Genomic DNA, 17,646 nt, shown 5'->3' with positions numbered 1-17,646 from the left:
CTATGTATTATATGTGTATTATATATATGTGGTCAACTCACACACGTACCGGAGGAATAAGATTGCCGATATAAACATGTGTACTTGTCCCCATGACTCGTTATCCCCATCTAAACGGTCCATTTTATTTTTCTTTTGGAAAAATATTTGCATGGGAAGACTTTCGAGAAGCTTAAAAACTGACCATGACCAAAGACCTCTACTTGGCATTAATAATAGCAATAAACAATTTACAATTCCGGCTTTTGCGCACAATAAGGGCACTCTAAGGCAAAAAAAATTAATTCCCCCCCATCCCCACACTTGAGGTTGACATTGTCCTCAATGTTTAAAATTTAGCAATTAAAAGAAAATTAACGAGGACGGGGTTAAAATTGACTGATTATAAACTTTAAAACCGGGCTTAATGTGATGGTCCTAAAAATTATACAACTATACAATTACACTTTTAACAATAAAACTAATAAAACAAAAAGAATTATGAAAACAAAATCACCTGATAAGAAAAATAAGCCACTCAAATATACTCTTGGTTGCGCTCAACAAACCCAGCTCCTCAATTCACTCAACAGTATCTGCAAACTCTCACACGTGTAGAAGCACGCTTCTCACAACCATTAGGATAGGTCTTTTAAACCGTTTGCAAAACCATTAATTTTAATTACCAAGCCAAGTTATATAAATTTCATAATTAAATTTGTTAAACTAGTAAAATTGTTAAAAGACCTAACTCACTTTCGTAGGAATCACGATTGCATTTAGCGTATGCAACAAGCCCATTAAACTCCCCGGTAGCCCGGGTGGACGAGTGAGTTCTCGTGAGGGTTTGAAGTGAACAACACCCACAAAGTTCAAATACAACACAAAATACAGCGGTGGGGTGTAATGTGGTGGTGGGGTGTGGCGGTGTACGGCGTTTGTTATGGATGGTGTTTGGGTGGAATGAATGGAGAAGATGATAAAGGAGATAATAAACTCAGTGGGAAGCCCCACGTGCAGCCCATATTATAATAAAAAAATAATTTTTTTTTTCAGGTAGACCTTAGCGCGGCGCTAACATCTCCTAAGAGACTTTAGCGCCGCGCTAATAGCACACAAATAAGAAGATCTTAGCGTCGCGCTAAGGGCTTCACCCAGTGATGTTAGCACCGCGCTAAACGCACTTTTAACAGAAAGTTTGGCCGTTTTTGTTATGTTGAAAAAATTTTCTATCTTTCAAAATTTTTCATTTTCTTGAATTCCTTAGCCATTTTTCAACCTTTTAACTTAAATTACTTACCTGGCACTCTGTTTACTTAATGTTTTTCTTACCAACACACCCGAGAAACACTTTGCGTTTCGTCTTCCCCACACTTGATCTTTGCAATACACTAAACACTCGAGACAAGAGATTAAAAATATACAAAACTAGAAAAAAAAATAATACAAACCAAAAACTAAAATCCGGGTTGCCTCCCGGTTAGCGGTAAGTTTTTGTTAAGGTCAGTACCTGATTTGGCGGTTATGGTGGTCGAATGGAGTACTTACCTTCCTCCATCTCACTTCGTGTACTTCTCCAGCACAATGGTAGCTCTAATGCCTCCCACCTAGGCCCAAAACACTCCAACCTTCTTTGTTCATTTTCGAATCCGGGTGGTTTCTTTACCATCTCCTTCTTTGGTGGTTTCTTCTTGCTTGTTCCACCCTTCTTCTCATTTACCACCACTTCCATCACCGTCTTATTGTTGTTTGTTGAACTTACTATTGCTCCACTTTTTACATCTACTGCATTTAACTCTTCCTTCTCTCGTTCACGCTTCGACCTGTCAAAAACAACACTTTTCTCCTTTTTGGTGTCATCCTCACATGTACGAGGAAAACACCCATTAGTAGCACATGACCTAGAATATTTATTTTCAAAAAAATAATCATATGAATTTGAAAATATACTTAAAAGTAACTTACGGTTACCGAAGGTCATGCAAACTGTTCCATCTCGGCAGTTAATCTGAGCATTTGAAGTAGCCAAAAATGGTCTCCCCAATATCACACGTGGTTCTTCTTCCTTCTCAGCTGGTGAATAATCAAGAACAAGAAAGTCTTCAGGATAGTAAAAATCACCAACCTTTACCGCAACACGAACCAGCTTACCACGTGGCCGCCTTCGAGTGAAATCAGCTAACACCAAGGTGGTGTCAACCTCTTGTAAAGGCCCAAAATCAAACCGGTCACACACACTCCCCGGTAGAATACTCACACTCGCACCATAATCAACAAGTGCCTTGGTGGTCTTGAACTCACCAATCTGAATAGAGATGAGTGGTGCCCCTGTTTCAAATTCTTCAACCGTGTCATTCTCCACACTATCTTCGATTGTGATGGCACTGACGTGTGCATTTTTGGAGTTTGACGAACTACTACTTTGATGGCTCGGATTCTTCAAGGTGTCACTTGGTAATTTGGATGGATTTCTCTTTAGTCTAGCCATTTCTTCAGCCAGTTGACTCACTTGTTTATCTCTTGCAGCATTTGCCTTCTCTTGGAGTTCCATCCTCTGACTCATTTGCTTCAATAACTCCATCACATCCTTAATCGACTCCTCTTTGTTACCAGATGAATTTCCTTGCCCCTGCTGATAACTCTTTTGATAAACCTTATTGTAACCCCCAGAATCTCTCTGATTGTACCACTCTGACCGCTTCCCGAACTATTACCATACTATTTCTGGTTTGACTGATAACATGTCTTCTAAAAACTACCCTGAAATTTCGGATTCTGTTGCGTGTTCGGATTTCCATAACTGAAGTTTGGATGATTCCTGAGGCCCGGATGATAAGTATTTGAGTTCATATTATTGTATTTCCTTTCACCCTATACATAGTTGACCTCTTCTTCTCCAGTTTCTTCATCTTGCACAACCCCACAACTCGCAATTTCGTGTCCTAGTTCCCCACAACCTTCACATACCGGATATGTTTTTCCTGAATTTCTGGCTCCTTGTACACCTGCAACCAACAACCTATCCATCTTCTTTTCCAATCTATCCATTATATCTTCTGACCCATGACCTTCAACTACTTTGACCACTGATCTTTTTGACATACTGTTCGACTGTGCTTGTCTCTTCGAATTACTCGCATGTCTCTCCAATTGTCCCCAATCCTCGTTTTCATCATTTGCAAGGAAAGATCCATTCGTGGTGGCTTGGAGGTCACAGACATCATCATTTGAGAGACTATCATGGAATGCCTTTATCAATTCCCATAAGGCAATCCCATGATGTGGACAAGTCCTCAACAATCGTTTAAACCTTTGGAATGATTCTTAGAAGGTTTCACCGGTGATTTGCTGAATGTTTCGAATGTTGTTGTGGGCTTCTGTGGTTCTTTGGGGGGGGGGGGGTATAATACTCATCTAAAAACTATTGTGCCAAATCTCCCCAAGTGAAAATACTAGCTGATGGCAATGATAAAAACCACTGCTTTGCCGCGTCTTTCAAACCGAACTGGAAAACTACCATCTTCACCTCTTCCGAAGTAAAACCTTGACTCGAGATGAGTGCGCATATCGAGTTGAAATCACTCAAGTGTAAATATGGTTCTTCTGTCGCCTTTCCATGAAATGTCGGTAATCCCGCTAAACTGTTCTGCCTTACCGAAAAAGTTCTTCCCCGTCTGACTGGAATGATGATTAGTAAAGGATTCGTAGCCACTTGTGGAATGAAGTGGCTTTGAACGCCTCTGACTGGCGGTGGAACAAACGCCCTTGGAACTCCATCATCAAAATCATAATACGGCTGTTCTTGGTGTTGTTGCCGTCTCAGTGCTCGATCTCTCGGATTTTCTAGATGATTCTGTCTAATTTCTTGGTCATCACGTGGATCTTTTTGCTGATATCGACCCCGCTGTTCATCTTTATGCTCATCCTCATCCTCATAATCGTAACCAAAATCGTCCCCTATGCGCCAATTTTCCACCCGTGCACGAGCACGATCAATCTCGGGTCTTTCCACTCTCAAATCATTCTGTCTTTGACGGTTCACTGGAGCTGATCTGATTGACAAGTTGTCATCCATGTTTCTGGGATTACGGTTAACATCTCTTCGGTTGAACAGATTACGGTTTCTGTCACGGTTAACGTTCTGATTTTGAGAGTTTGGTTGTTCTTGGTCATGTGGTTGGTAAGAATTAGGATCTCTTCTGATTCGGTTACTCATGGTCTCTTCTTTTGGTGCTATGAACTCGGGTATTTGGTTTAGTGTGGGTTTCTGAGCTGCTCGGTTTCGTCTTGCTGTTTTCTCGATTTCGGGATCAAATTGGAGCGACTCTTTCTCACGGGAATATCTCGTCTGCATCAACTTGTGAAGTTACCTGCAAAGATACAAACACAAACACCCCGCGTAAAATCAACGAAGAAAAATTAAAAACAAAAACTAAAAACTAAGCTAAACTAGCACTTTGCGCGTTGATTCCCCGACAACGGCGCCATTTTGACGTAGATGTCGTGCTCTAATCAAAAACAAGTATTTATGAAGCTTAAATACCTATAACTAGTATAGGTAAGTAAGGTCGTCTCCACAGGGAATCAGTGGAAAGTGCAAGTAAAGTTCATAATTATTAACTAATTAACCACGGTGGACAAACGATGTCAAGCGGTTTATAAAAGATGATTTAATAAAAACACACGGTTACTTGGAAAAGTTTGTAAACAATAATGAGAAAACGATTCACTTCAGGTTCAGGTAATGTGATGACCGACAAATCACAGATTCATAAGATTAATTGCGTAGTAATTACTAAACCTAACAGTTGGGTTGTGAGGACAAACGATACCCTAACCGAATTGTTGACACAACTGAACTCCGGTTTACCCAATTACCAGTTTAAAATATGAAAATCAGTTATAAGCAATGACTAACGATTATTGGTTCAATGACATAAAAGCTAACCCTACGTGTGATGAACACAACCAGAATAGTGATGCAAAGTTTGACAATCAAAATCATAAACTGTTTATACAATCAATTCATAATGTAAAAGAAGATAAAAGACATTCAATCAAGTTCATAAGCATTCAAAACATAGAATTTGATCAAAGTTAGTTTACACAAAACCCTAGCCTAAAGTGAATACAATGGTTTAGCCTGACATCGGCATCACGAAGGATTCGCTTATCTGATCAGAGGATAAAAGCATGCGATGAACGAACGAACTAGAGGCTTCGGGATGGTGGAAAATCGTCCTAGGGCTTGTACTTGGTTGGAGGAATGAAGGAAAGGTCGAATGGGGGCTGAAAAACTGATTATATCAAAGTTAGGGTTATTTTTCCCGTCAGGAGGATCTTAGCGCGTCGCTAACATCCCAGGGGTGTGATTTTTGCGCCGCGCTAAAAACTCAAAATTCTGATGATCTTAGAGATACGCTGATATTACCATCAGGACCTTTTAGCACCGCGCTAAAGGCTTCTGACAGAATTTTCTTTATTTTCTTCATTTATTTTGCATAGGAAAGCGTGCCAATCATTATGAGTCTTCTATATCTTCGCTCCAAGCCCGTAATTCATCCCGATAAGCGTCCTTAACGTCAAGTATCCTGAAACACATAAACACGCTTGAAGTACCAAAGTTCACATAATATTTAAACTAAAATTAAACAAATAATATAATAATATACACGACTTTTGCTCCGACCATCAGTACCTCTTTTCCAGCGATTTTATCGTTTAAAATCCGATGGTGACTGGTTCACCTCTGAGCGTCGCCCTGTGGAGAAGTACCCATCATGTTATTCGAAAATGCCGACCAGGTTCTACCCTCGAGATCGTAAAGATAGTTTTTTCTTCGTGTTACCGGATTTTGCCCCTGGCCTTAACCATCGCCGCCCATTGGATTCTGTCATAAAAGATGTAGCGCCATGTCTGCCTACAAGCCTAGATGACTTGTATAGGTTGCTGGTTAATAATGAAACTGAAGCCATGACTTATCCCGAACCCTTGTTATATTTGGCGGGGTTGAGTTCAATATGGTCTGATCCCTCCACTCGCCCGACTGTGTTTTGAGGGTGGACGAGGTCATTTATCACATGCTCTTTCTATTATTTTCGTTTGTATTTTCTAATGTTAACTCCTTCACGTGCTTGTTTTACAAAACTGAGCTTAATGGAGACCCTCAATAAAGGTTCTCTAAAAGCTTATGCAATTGTAACATTGCCTGTGTCTCCTGCTACAAGCTCGGACGTGAGTCCCCCAGCTGGTTCAGCTTCCTTGGATCCATCTGTTTCTGTTGCTGATGCTCAAGTCCATGTTGAAGACCCTCCGAAGCGTAAGAATCCTCTTGTTGACATTTTTGATGCTTCCATGAAAGGAAGGCTACGCAGCTCCAAACATCCCTACCTGGGCAAATCTTCCAGTTCCTCACCAGCCCTGGTTTCTTCTCATGAAGTTGTTGACTTAGACTCAGAATTTTCCTTCTCAGTGGTTACCTCGGCTTTGATAAACCAGGGAACCAGCTCTTCCAAAGAGGCAGGACCTAATCCTAAAGGAAAATTACCTTAGGCGCCGACCTGTGATTCTCCTGATTCCCATTTGGATGAGCCTCCATCACAAGATATTTTTGTTCCTAAATGGAAAATGATTGTGGGGTCTTGTGTTAATACTCCTCAGTTGGCTGTGAGTTCCTGACTGAAGCTGTTCCTCTTGCGGATTATGATTATATCCGATCCTTGCCGGTTGATTCTCTCGTAGGTGAGTTTGGGACCTACTTGTATCGGGCCATGGCTTTGGGAGCCGCGACTCGTCAAGCGGTAATAGATGCGGATCGGGTCCTTCGTGAAAATGCAGATGAGATTTCCTCATTCAAGCGTGCGGTTGAGAAAGATAAACAATAGGTTCAGGATTTGAAGCAGAAACTTGTTCTTAGTGAAGAGAGGGTTTTGGAGTTATCTAGGTTCGAAAGCGCTTTGAAGATTTCAAGGGATGAGGTTTCCTCCTTTACTGCTGATTTGAAAGTGTCTCGTGATTATGCTGGTAATCTTGAATTGAAACTCTCTGAGGTTGGTGTTGCACCCTTCTTTTTTTTTCTTTTTTTTTGTGTGTTGTTGAATTTCTTTATGTCATATATTGGCAGTTGGAAGTCTTGCTGGACCAAGAACGTGTGAAACTTGAAGTCGTCAAGAAGGATGGTGGGGCTGTTAAAGTTCCACAATATCAGGTTATTGCCGGGTTACAGGGGAAGTTGGCTCTTGCTCGAGAGGATCGGTTGTGGATGGTGACAGAGGGATTTGGGCTAGTTTACGAGAGAGCTCGTTCATGTCGTGAAACATGTCAGGTTCGTGATGTTTTGAACCAGACTGTTTTTTCCTCCGGTTCCAGCATGGGCTCAAAACTGGTTATGATCATAGCGCACAAGGGACTCCCATCTTCGAGGTCCCCACTTTCTCTGAGGCCTTCGCAACGTACAATGCTCACATTCCCCTGATCCTGTCCCAGTTTTCTGCCGCTTCTAACATCTCTGTGGACGAAATTAAAGCTTTGTCATCGGTGATTGACCCTCCTTCTCCCATGCCATAGTGGCTGGTTCTCATGTGTCCCACTATGATACTCTTTTGTGTTTTATTTGATGTTTATGTATGAACCTCTTGGAGGTTAAGACTTTATGTGGATGTTATGCCCTTGTAGGCTATGTGGTAATTTGGGAAAGGTTCCCGTAGTATCTTAATTATGACTTTCTTTTGATTATTATTACTTTTAATTCTTATTGCTTTGATTGACCGGTCAGCCCATCGGCAGGGCCTTCCTTATGCCATTTATGACATAAAGGCAGCGTGTTATTGTTATGAATGGATCCATTTGTTCGTTCTCACTGAGAGGAATGTGGTTTAAAATAGCTCGAGTGTTTGTCATGTGCACACATCTTTAATTTCGAATAAAACGTATTGCCTATAAATCTCTCATACCACATACATAGATTACAAAAAGAACTTTCAGGGCTCAGTTATAAAAGGGTTGGTGTCCTCGCGAAGAGGTTATTTGAGATTTATCATTTCTTCTGGGAGACACGCCATCCTTTAATGCTTATCAAAAAATCAATGTTGTGAGCGTCCTCCTCTCTTCCCCGGGGGGTTTAGGCATAATATTTTTCTTAATTGCATGGAGTTCCACGTCTGAGGGACTTCCTCCCCGGAGTGGTATGCCAACTTGTATGATCCCTTGACTCCATCCCAAATGACCTGGTAGGGTCTGGTAGGGTCCTTCCCATCTGGGGCCCAATTTGCCTTGATCCTCTTGTTTGCTTGCCTCATTTTTTCTTAGTACCAAAACCCCCACTTTGAATTTTACCTCTCTTACCCTTGAATTATAATATTTCTCCATTTTCTTTTTGTATTCGATTTCTTTTCTTGCGGCCATCTCTCTCCTTTCTTCAGCTAAATTCAAATTTAGCCTGCGGTCTTGCTCATTTTCCTCTTCAGTCATTGATGCACGGTGGGTGGGCAGCCCTATCTCAACGAGTACCATTGCTTCAGTCCCGTAAGTTAAACTGAATGGGGTTTCTCCATGGCTGACTTTGGGCATCGTTCGATGTGCCCAAAGGACATGGGGCAGCTCGTCTACCCATGAATGCCTTTGTCGGCCTAGCCGATTCTTGAACCCTTCCATGATGCTCCGGTTGCCCTCTCCACTTGTCCGTTGGCTTGAAGATGGGCCATGGATGTGAATATTTGCTTGATCTTCAACTGATGACACCATTCCTTGAAGGGACCATTTGAAAATTGCTTCCCATTATCACTTACTATGGAATGGGGAAGTCCGAAGCGACAAACTATGTTTTCCTATACAAACCTTTTTTACTTCATGCCCGAAGATGGTCGTGAGAAGTTTCGCCTCTACCCACTTTGTGAAGTAATCTATAGCCACTACTAAAAATCTGGCCTTCCCAGGCCTTTTGGGGAATGGGCCGACCAGGTCGATGCCCCACTTTTGGAAAGGCCAGGAGGAGCTAATGGGTATGAGATTAAGCTTCGGTTGGCGAGTGACTGGGGCATAAATTTGGCAGCTATCGCACCTTTGTATTTCCTTTAATGCTCTTAGGAACATTGCTAGCCAATAATATCCTGCTCTCATGGCCAGAGCAGCCACCATCTTTGCTCCCGTGTGCATCCCGCAGATACCCTCGTGTATTTCTCGAATGATATATTATGCTTCTGCCAGGGTTACACATTTTAACGATGGCCACAAATAGGATATTTTGTACAGAATCCCCTCGATCATCTCATACTGGAGAGCCTTGATTCTAAGCCTTCGGTTTTCCTGCTTATTTCCCGGTACGACCCTTTCCCCTAGATACAGTAGGATTAGGGTCATCCAGTTTTCCTCCTGTACCTCGACGTTGGTGACAGTAACTTCCATAAGTGACGGTTGTCCAAGGGTTCCCACTTTAACATCCTTGGCTAGATGATCAAAGGCGACGGAGGCTAGCTTGCTTAGGGCGTCGGCCTTCTTGTTCAGCCCCCGTGAAATGTGTAAAACCTCGGCCTTTTCGGAACTTTGCATTAACACCTTGACTTTCTTCAAGTACTCCACCATCTTTCGATCATTTGCCTCATAGTCTCCCTTTATATGGTTGACCACTAACAGTGAATCAACATGAGCCTTGGTGTGTCGGACTTTGATCTTTTGAGCCATTCTGAGTCCGGCCAATAGAGCCTCGTATTCGGCTTCATTGTTGGTACTGGGTAATTCGAGCCGTATTGCATATGTTAACTCAATACCCTCGGGGCTGATGAGAATCAAACCTACACCGCTCCCGTCTCCGTTAGAAGATCCATCCGTATAGAGGAGCCATAAAGGTTCTTTTGAGTCTTTTATTGTCTTCTTATCGAGCTCGTCTCCGGCTTTCTCTTGATCGACGAGTATGTCATCATCCCCCGGAACTGATTCTGTGATGAAGTCAGGCAGAATTTGCCCCTTGAATGACGTCCTGGGTTTGTAATCGATAGCATGGTCACCTAGTTCAATTGCCCATTTGGCTAATCTCCCTGATACTTGGGGCTTCATGAGAACCTGTTGTAATGGTCTGTCAGTCAGAACGCGTATCACATGGGCTTGAAAATATCATCTCATCTTTCTGGCCGTGTAAATGAGGGATAACACCACCTCTCTTCGGGTCCTTTCAGCATGCGACTCACGAAGTATATGGGGATCTGGGCTCCCCCCCCTTTCTGCCATGAGGACCGAACTGATCGCGTGATCCGTATGGGAAGTAATAGTATCTCCCTTGGACAGGGGGCTACCATAGTGGGATGTTAGCACAGGTGAGATTTTAACTCCTCGAAAGCTTTGTCCGCCTCAGTGTCCCAATAAAATGTGTTTTTCTTCATGCTCCTTCGAAGGACTGCCATGAAAGGGAGTGTTCTCTCTACAATTCGGGACAAGAAGAGGTTGAGAGCCACAAGTCTCCCTTTAAGCCGTTGGACTTCTTTGATGTTGGCGGGAAGTTTCATTTCTAACAGTGCTTCCACTTTCTCGGGGTTAGCCTTCATCCCCTCTTTGGTTACCAACACTCCCAGAAACTTTCCTTCCTCAACCTCGAATGAACACTTTCTGGTATTTAAGCTTCATGTTGGCCCCCCTCAACGTTCTAAAAGTCTCATTGATATCCTTCAAAATCCTGTCCTCATCTGTGCTTTTTATTATCAGGTCGTCTACGTATATTTCTACGTTCCTTCCCATTTGTGGATCGAAAAGTCGGTCCATAAACCGCTGGTAAGTCGCCCCAACGTTTTTTAGACCGAATGGCATCTTGGTATAACAGAATATTCCCTTGTTGGTATAGAATCCTGTCTTCTCTTCATCTTTCGGGTCCATATGGATTTGGTGGTATCTTTTGTAGGCATCCAATAAACACCTCAACGGAAACTAGGATAAATATTTAATCTTCTTCTTCTCCACCTCAGGTAAAGGGTACGAGTCTTTGGGGCAAGCCGTGCTCAGGTCTTTAAAGTCAATGAACATACGCCAACTGTTGTCAGATTTGGCTATCATCACAAGTTTGGATGTCCACCGGGGGTACTTCACCTTGCTACTATTCCAGCCTGTGACTTTTTCCCAGTTTCTTCCTGGACGGATTGACTTTTTCTGGCCCAGACTTCTTTTCTTTTGCTCGATAGGTTCTATCCACTGGGATTCTTCCAGACTGTGTTGCACCAAGTTCCTAGGAACCCCGGTCATGTCTTCATGGCTCCATGCAAAGACGTCGGTGTTACGTAACAAAACTTCTTTGAGACCCGCCTTCCCTTTATCTGACAGCTGAGCCCCGATCCTAACGGTTTGCTCGGGGTGATACATGTTCAGAACCCATTATTCAGTACCTTGTGAGATCTTTTTAGCTTTGCTGCTCTTTAAGATACTAGCCATGATTTCTGCCAAAGAACGAATAGTGACCACCCCCATAGGAGTGGGGAATCTTAGATACCCATGAATTGTGGAAGCAACAGCCCTGAGAGCTTTTATGCCTGGTCTCCCTAAGATGATGTATTTCCATGGAGCACGAACAACTGAGAACCGAAGACTTACTGTTCGTGTTCTTTCACCGTCTCTCTGTGTTAGAGAGAGCGCGAGGGAGCCTAGGGGCTCCACTACTTCTCCCGATAATCCCATCAATGGGCATATGTCTTCCTCCGGTCTACTTCGGATCTCTTTTTGGAGCCTTGAAAAACAATGCTCATACATGACTTCCACTCCGCTCACACCATCAACATGGACTCGAGCCACTCGACGCCCTGCTACACTAGCTGAGATATTTAGGGGCATCTCTCGAGCCTCCTCCTCTTCTAGGCCCGGAATGATATGGGGATTTTCTTCCATGATGAGCTACTGGACCCAGGTCCCAATCGTCCCATCTTAGTGTCTTCTCGAGTCGTCTCCCTCTTCCTCTCTTCTTCTAATCATGTCGACGGAATGTCTATCCTCGTCTTCATTCTTTACCTTTGACGGACATTCTTTGGAAGTTGGGATTGGGAGTTTGCCAGATTTCAGGGTCGTTTCCCATAGTTTCTTCAACTTGACACAGTTCTCAGTGGCGTATCCTTGGCTCTTATGGTAATTACAGTACCCCTGGGATTGGCTTTGTAGGCCATCTTGAAGGGGCTGGAGGTTCTTGGCGAATACCGGGCCTTATCAGCTAAAAGAACGTCTCCCGTGCTCGAGAGATTTCTTTCCTCGTATGGTGGTATATATCAGGGGTCTTCAGGGTGCATACTTGTTGGGAACCTCGGGGGTTGTGGTTGGTACGGTGTAACTAGCGGAGGTCGATATGGGGCGAAACGAGCCCTTTCAAATGACGATCTCCCCTTCCCGGGACTCAGACTTCCTCCAAATTTTCCTCCATTTCCACCTTTCGGGACGACCCTCTTAGTCTCCCATCCTATGAGCTTAGTCCCCGTATCTTTTCCCGTGAAAAAAGCTCGCACCCGGTCTATGAGTTGGTCGAAAGTGGTGGGAAAATCTTCCCCAAACTTTTTCGTAAGTTGGGAAAACCTTACGCCATTAATGAACCCACTAATTTTCATAACTTCCGGCACTCCTTTGATGTTCATGCTTTCTGTCACATACCGATCCATGAATTGTTCCACCTTTTCGTCGTCTCTTCTTCTTATGTGTAAAATCTCGTTGGGATTTTTCATGGCCTTCCTTTGCTGACTAAAATTCCGCAAAAACTTCCGCCTCAGCTCTTCGTAACTATCGTTGCTTCCCAGCTCGAGGCTGTCAAACTAGATTCGGGCTCCCCTTTCAAAGTTTGGGGGAACATTAAACACCATTCAGGCATAGACCATCCACTGACCATTCCGGCTCCCCTAAAGGCATGCAGGTGGTCCTCCAGATCTTGTGTCCCATCGTATTTGTCTATTGTGGAGGGATATCGCAGTTTCGGGGCAGCGTGGCTTCAGCAATCCGCCGGGTGAATTTGGACATATCTGAAGTGTCTGAAGGTCGATAAGGAGTGTGAAGGTCTCCGGACGGGATTTTCTCATTTCCTTTGGCCGAAGCTAGAAGAGTGGCCAAAGATTCAAATAGTGCCCCCGAGTCCTTTTCCTCGATCCTTTTTGGTTCTTCCCCTCCTTCTGGGCCAGGAGTTTCAAACGACAGTCTCGTTTTAACCGCCATCAGTTTCTCTCTTTTCCCGTGCTATTCTAAGCATGCTTTAAGCGTGTCTTTGTGTGCTCGAACAAACTCGGGGGTTATCTTCCACTTTTCTCCGATGTTTCCTTCATCTTCCGTCTTATTTTCCTGCCTTTATTCCCTTTCCGTCTCGTCTTCTATCAACACAAGGTCGTCGTTATTTCCCAGCTCTTTAACTGACTGGGGTGTTACGCCCGTTCCTCCAGGAATAACCATCATGCTTTCTTCGCCAGAACCTGATAGGAACGCAGTGGGCATCCCTGTCAGGCTTCAATCAGTCATCCCTTCCACTACAAGCGATGAGACCTTCGATTAAAGGTCCCACAGATGGCGCCAACGTTCGAACCTACTTTGACTTATGTTGGAATGTAAGCTCGAGTGATAGTTTTTTCAGAAGAGTATAACAATTATGACAATAGAATGTTAATATTTATTATGAATATTGAGGGTTACATGCCTTGATTCTTTACACTCACCCTCCTATATATACAACCCTAAGGGTGTTTCTTTTATCCTCTAAATCTTTGACTATTCCTTTGTCCTATGGATTCTTTTCCTCGTCGCCTAAAGCATATGGGGATTCCCTTTACCAGCTGGTCACTTCCTCCTCTCCCTGATCATACGTGTGTGGGTGGTCTTCACTTCTTCCGAGTCAACAATGGATTTCCCCCATATTATATATTCCCGCCTCTTGACTCTTGACCTGGGCTCTGGCTATGGGCCAGTTGTCTTGGGCTTGGTGGGTTTCATCACATGTCTTGTGGCCAGTTCCTATAGCAGCTCTTCAACTACAAACTTGAATCTGTGTTCAAAATCCAACCTTATATCCTCGCCGATGCTCGATTATTATCACCACTACAGAGTTGATTCGGCGTCACAAATTACAATCGATTGACGATAAGGATGGTTCATCAGACAAATGGGTTATTGTTTAGATAGGACATATATTCTAGATAATGGGTCTTCGGGCATATAAATGTGTTGTCTTTGTTTATAAACTAGGTTTTTACCCGGCGCGTTGCGCCGGGCAGGTTCAGATAGACTTAACATGATTGTTCATGTTACAAACTAACCAACAACAAAAATCAAGCAATTATTGCTCTTGTTGGAAAGAAATACCTTTAACTAAATGATGGCAAACGCCAGACAAACACGAATACACCAATCAACCTGCATCGCACGAAAATAAATCAAATTATTGTAGGAGAAACTATATATTTGGCAATGCAATTATGTTATGTCAAGCCCTTATATGTGTTTTTAGTAATGTTGAGGCTGTTGTCAGTCATCTTTCCCCTATTCATAACTTTAACACCTTGCAGACTTCAGGTAAACAATATATTTTTTCTTATTGGTCTTCAATTTTATAAAATATTAATTTACTTGCTCTTGCCGCATCCAATACTAAACTAATTTTGAATCCTATCTTAATATATGTATTTAAATCACGAGTACTTTATTTGGGACTTATTTAGTTTTAGTAAAACTCATTTCATTTAAGTTTTGATATTGGGTTTGATTAGAATCTTTTTAAAATCAAAATGTTACCAAAACCTATGATTAAAATTCCTTTAATTTTTTAATAAGCAGTTTTATCAAACTCCCAATTTGTGTGCGCTTGACTTCCTTAAACATTTTACCAAATTATATAGTTACCTTCTAATTTGTTTTCAAAATATATCATATCATCTAACATGGGTTTTGGGTCCGCTTTGGGTCATTAGCAAGTAACTCCAAATCCATTTGGTAATAGTCATTGTGATTAAGGGTATGTATTTTTAAAAGAAAAGGTCAGAGTTCTTGTTGGTATTAGTGCAGTTGACTTTCATTGCAGTCAATGTTAGTAAAATTGTAGAATTGTTTTGCTACCAAGGGTAGTATTGGAAATAACAATTGACTTGAGATAGTCAAATTGATTTTGACAAATTACCATAAGCAGATCAGATTCAAATAAGGATCTGTTTACAGGTAATAAGTCGGGTCAAATTCAAAATTTATCTGAATGGGTATTTTGGAACTATTTAGATGGTGATATATATGTATATGGTATATAATAGTGGCAGTTATCAAGTCGAGTATACTTACGTTGCTATCCACCATAAGGAAGCATGCTTCAGGTCTCCTATAATCCAGTATGGCTGCCATTTAATCAGAATTCTTACTTGAAGTTGTGATCCATTCATGTTAAATCAAGTTTTCAGTAAATTAGAATAGTTTTAACTATTCGGGAACGTAAAATATACCTGGTTTTAAGTAAAATCAGGTTTGATTCTAACTCTTCTACTAACTTCTCATATTTCACCCTCTCTTGATCATAATGTTTAGTCGTTTACCGGCTTCACACCTACTTTTTTCAATTTGCAGAAAATGTTCATTAAATATAGACTTTAATTGAGTTTATGTGTAATAAAAAAATTAAATAAACTTGTTGTTGGCATAGCGCTAACCTCTGCGTCACTTTCTATCAAGTTCAAAAATTTTAAGTGCTGATCTGCATATGTAACAATAAGCTCGTCAGATATACGATACCATAATGTCAATAGCTTATTTATCAAAGTTACATAAAACTACATATTTTGGCATGTAAATTTACATTAAATCTATAAATAATATAAATAAAGTTTATAGCACTTGAAGTTGAATGCTTAGTGATGTCTCTACTAGTAAAGGACAACTCTTTAAAGATTGTTATTCATTATTCGGTTTCAACCAGGTCCGTGTGTTCTTAACCGCAACCGAACTATAAAGAAGAACGAATCCGGTTAAATACTGAACAGAAAAATGAATTCATAATAAGGTTTGATTTAATGGCTCCGGCTCAGTTCATTTTTTTGGTAAGCTGGTTTAAAAACTGAATAATGAACGTGTGTAGATAAAATTTAAAAAACGGTTCACACATAAAAACTAAAGATGCTAACTTATTAGATGCAACTGAACTATAAGACAAATAATGAATTCGGTTTCGGTTAAAGACTGAGTCGAAAACTAAACTTGTAATCAAGTTCAATTTTGATGCTAAATAGAAATCATTTTGTAGCAATAATCTCTCCTGTTGGTTAGTTAATCCTTGAAATGAAGACTTTAAAAGCTATAATGTATGCTAATAACAATTTGAATTAAAAGCCAGACTGTGCAGTACCTTTTAACATGTGTTAGTTGCTATTGTGGGTGTTGAGCAGCTTACGACACCAACTCTGAGACAAATAGCATACATAATTGGACGTACCACAGGCAATACATGCCAATAGCAGCACCAAATCCGTAACATGCATAACAGATAGAAGAAAAGTTAAAACACAAACCCTAAACCTAAAACAGTGATAGCTGCAAATTCACAGTTACATAGACTGTAACAGTACCATCCGAAAATTGCCCCGCCAAGCCACAACCCGGATCTTCGTTATCTCATTATTTAAAGTGATCGTCATAGCCTGCATCTAAAGCCATACAATACGTAAATATAGGGTTTGATGTTAACCCTTCAACAAAATCGAAATAAGTAATAAAATGTTACATTACAGAGTAGCACTTACACATAAAGCTTCGAATCAGAGGCGGTAACCGCTCCCGGCAACCACATCACTACCACAACGACATCGCCGCAACCTAGGGTTCCACGGAAGAACCCGGAAGCGACGGTCAGGGATGATGAACATGGGGCGCTAACAGGAGAGGAGATACAGGTACCTTGCGTCATTATAAAACACCATCGACAGCGACTCAGCCCACCGTAGGTAACACTCATCGCTTCAGCAGACCACCACCACACAACGGCTACCTAGGGTTCCGATAGGAAACCCGGCAACAATCGTTGGAAATTGGGTTCTGCTGAAGCACAATCAGAATATCTGTTGAGTTACAAAGAAGAGTACACATAATCGATCAATCAGAGTCGGTTTTTTCCTGTTGTGGTGAGCGGATTCTATAACTTTAATTGGGATTTAGGAGGTCAGACCTAAACGTGGCAGTAAAGTAGGATCAGCCAATAGATGGACAAAGATGATTGGTTTAAACAAACGGTCCAGTAACATTCTTGTTGCGCCGGGGAAAAAGGTTGTCTCAAGGAGGACTCGAGCCTGTGCAATGAAACAAAAAGAAAGTATGATAACAATACATAGACCACTAAGCCATAACGAATACATTGGTTATGTTTTCACACCTATTTAATAAATCAAGTCTGACACAATGGCAAAACTGTGGCGCCAACTTTGGTTTTTACTCTATTTAGATAATAACATGAGTGGAATCATATTTATGTTAAAGTTGCTTTGTCTGTTTTACAAAATTGAGAAGAAGTGGTCTGAGGAATTAAACGAATGGCTTAAGAAATAACAACCAGGTTCTGATGTAGAGAGCAAGAAATGTTTTATTTTGATTTAGATTTCAGATATCCGTTTCACTATTCAAACGGATATCCGAAATTTTAGATATCCGAAATTACGGATACGGATTCGGAGAGTGAAATCCACTATCCGAAACTCCGGATATCCAGTA

General features: G+C 41.6%; 1 protein-coding gene and 1 long non-coding RNA gene across 2 annotated transcripts; both read right to left on the bottom strand.

The window, feature by feature from the left end:
• Window positions 1-9,168: 9,168 nt before the first annotated feature.
• LOC143568599 (uncharacterized) lies at window positions 9,169-10,029 on the bottom strand. The gene has a single exon (XM_077054714.1). The coding sequence runs from the start codon at window positions 10,027-10,029 to the stop codon at window positions 9,169-9,171; it is 861 nt and encodes a 286-aa protein (XP_076910829.1).
• Window positions 10,030-15,070: 5,041 nt separating this feature from the next.
• LOC143568602 (uncharacterized) lies at window positions 15,071-17,319 on the bottom strand. Its single transcript, XR_013141594.1, has 3 exons — window positions 16,292-17,319; window positions 15,385-15,643; window positions 15,071-15,309 (listed from the first exon to the last, which is right to left on the bottom strand). It is a non-coding gene; the product is annotated as an uncharacterized LOC143568602 (long non-coding RNA).
• Window positions 17,320-17,646: the final 327 nt, after the last annotated feature.

The sequence above is a fragment of the Bidens hawaiensis genome, unplaced genomic scaffold (genome assembly GCF_021521415.1).
Source record: "Bidens hawaiensis isolate Kalapana, Puna unplaced genomic scaffold, B.hawaiensis_p1.1 tig00024022_1, whole genome shotgun sequence".
Lineage (NCBI taxonomy): Eukaryota > Viridiplantae > Streptophyta > Magnoliopsida > Asterales > Asteraceae > Bidens > Bidens hawaiensis.
Note: the sequence above shows the minus strand (reverse complement) of the source record. Positions and strands in the feature narration are given on the sequence as shown.

Coding starts and splice junctions, on each gene's coding strand:
- LOC143568599 (XM_077054714.1), bottom strand. CDS start 10,029: ATGAAGCCCCAAGTATCAGGGAGATTAGCCAAATGGGCAATTGAACTA.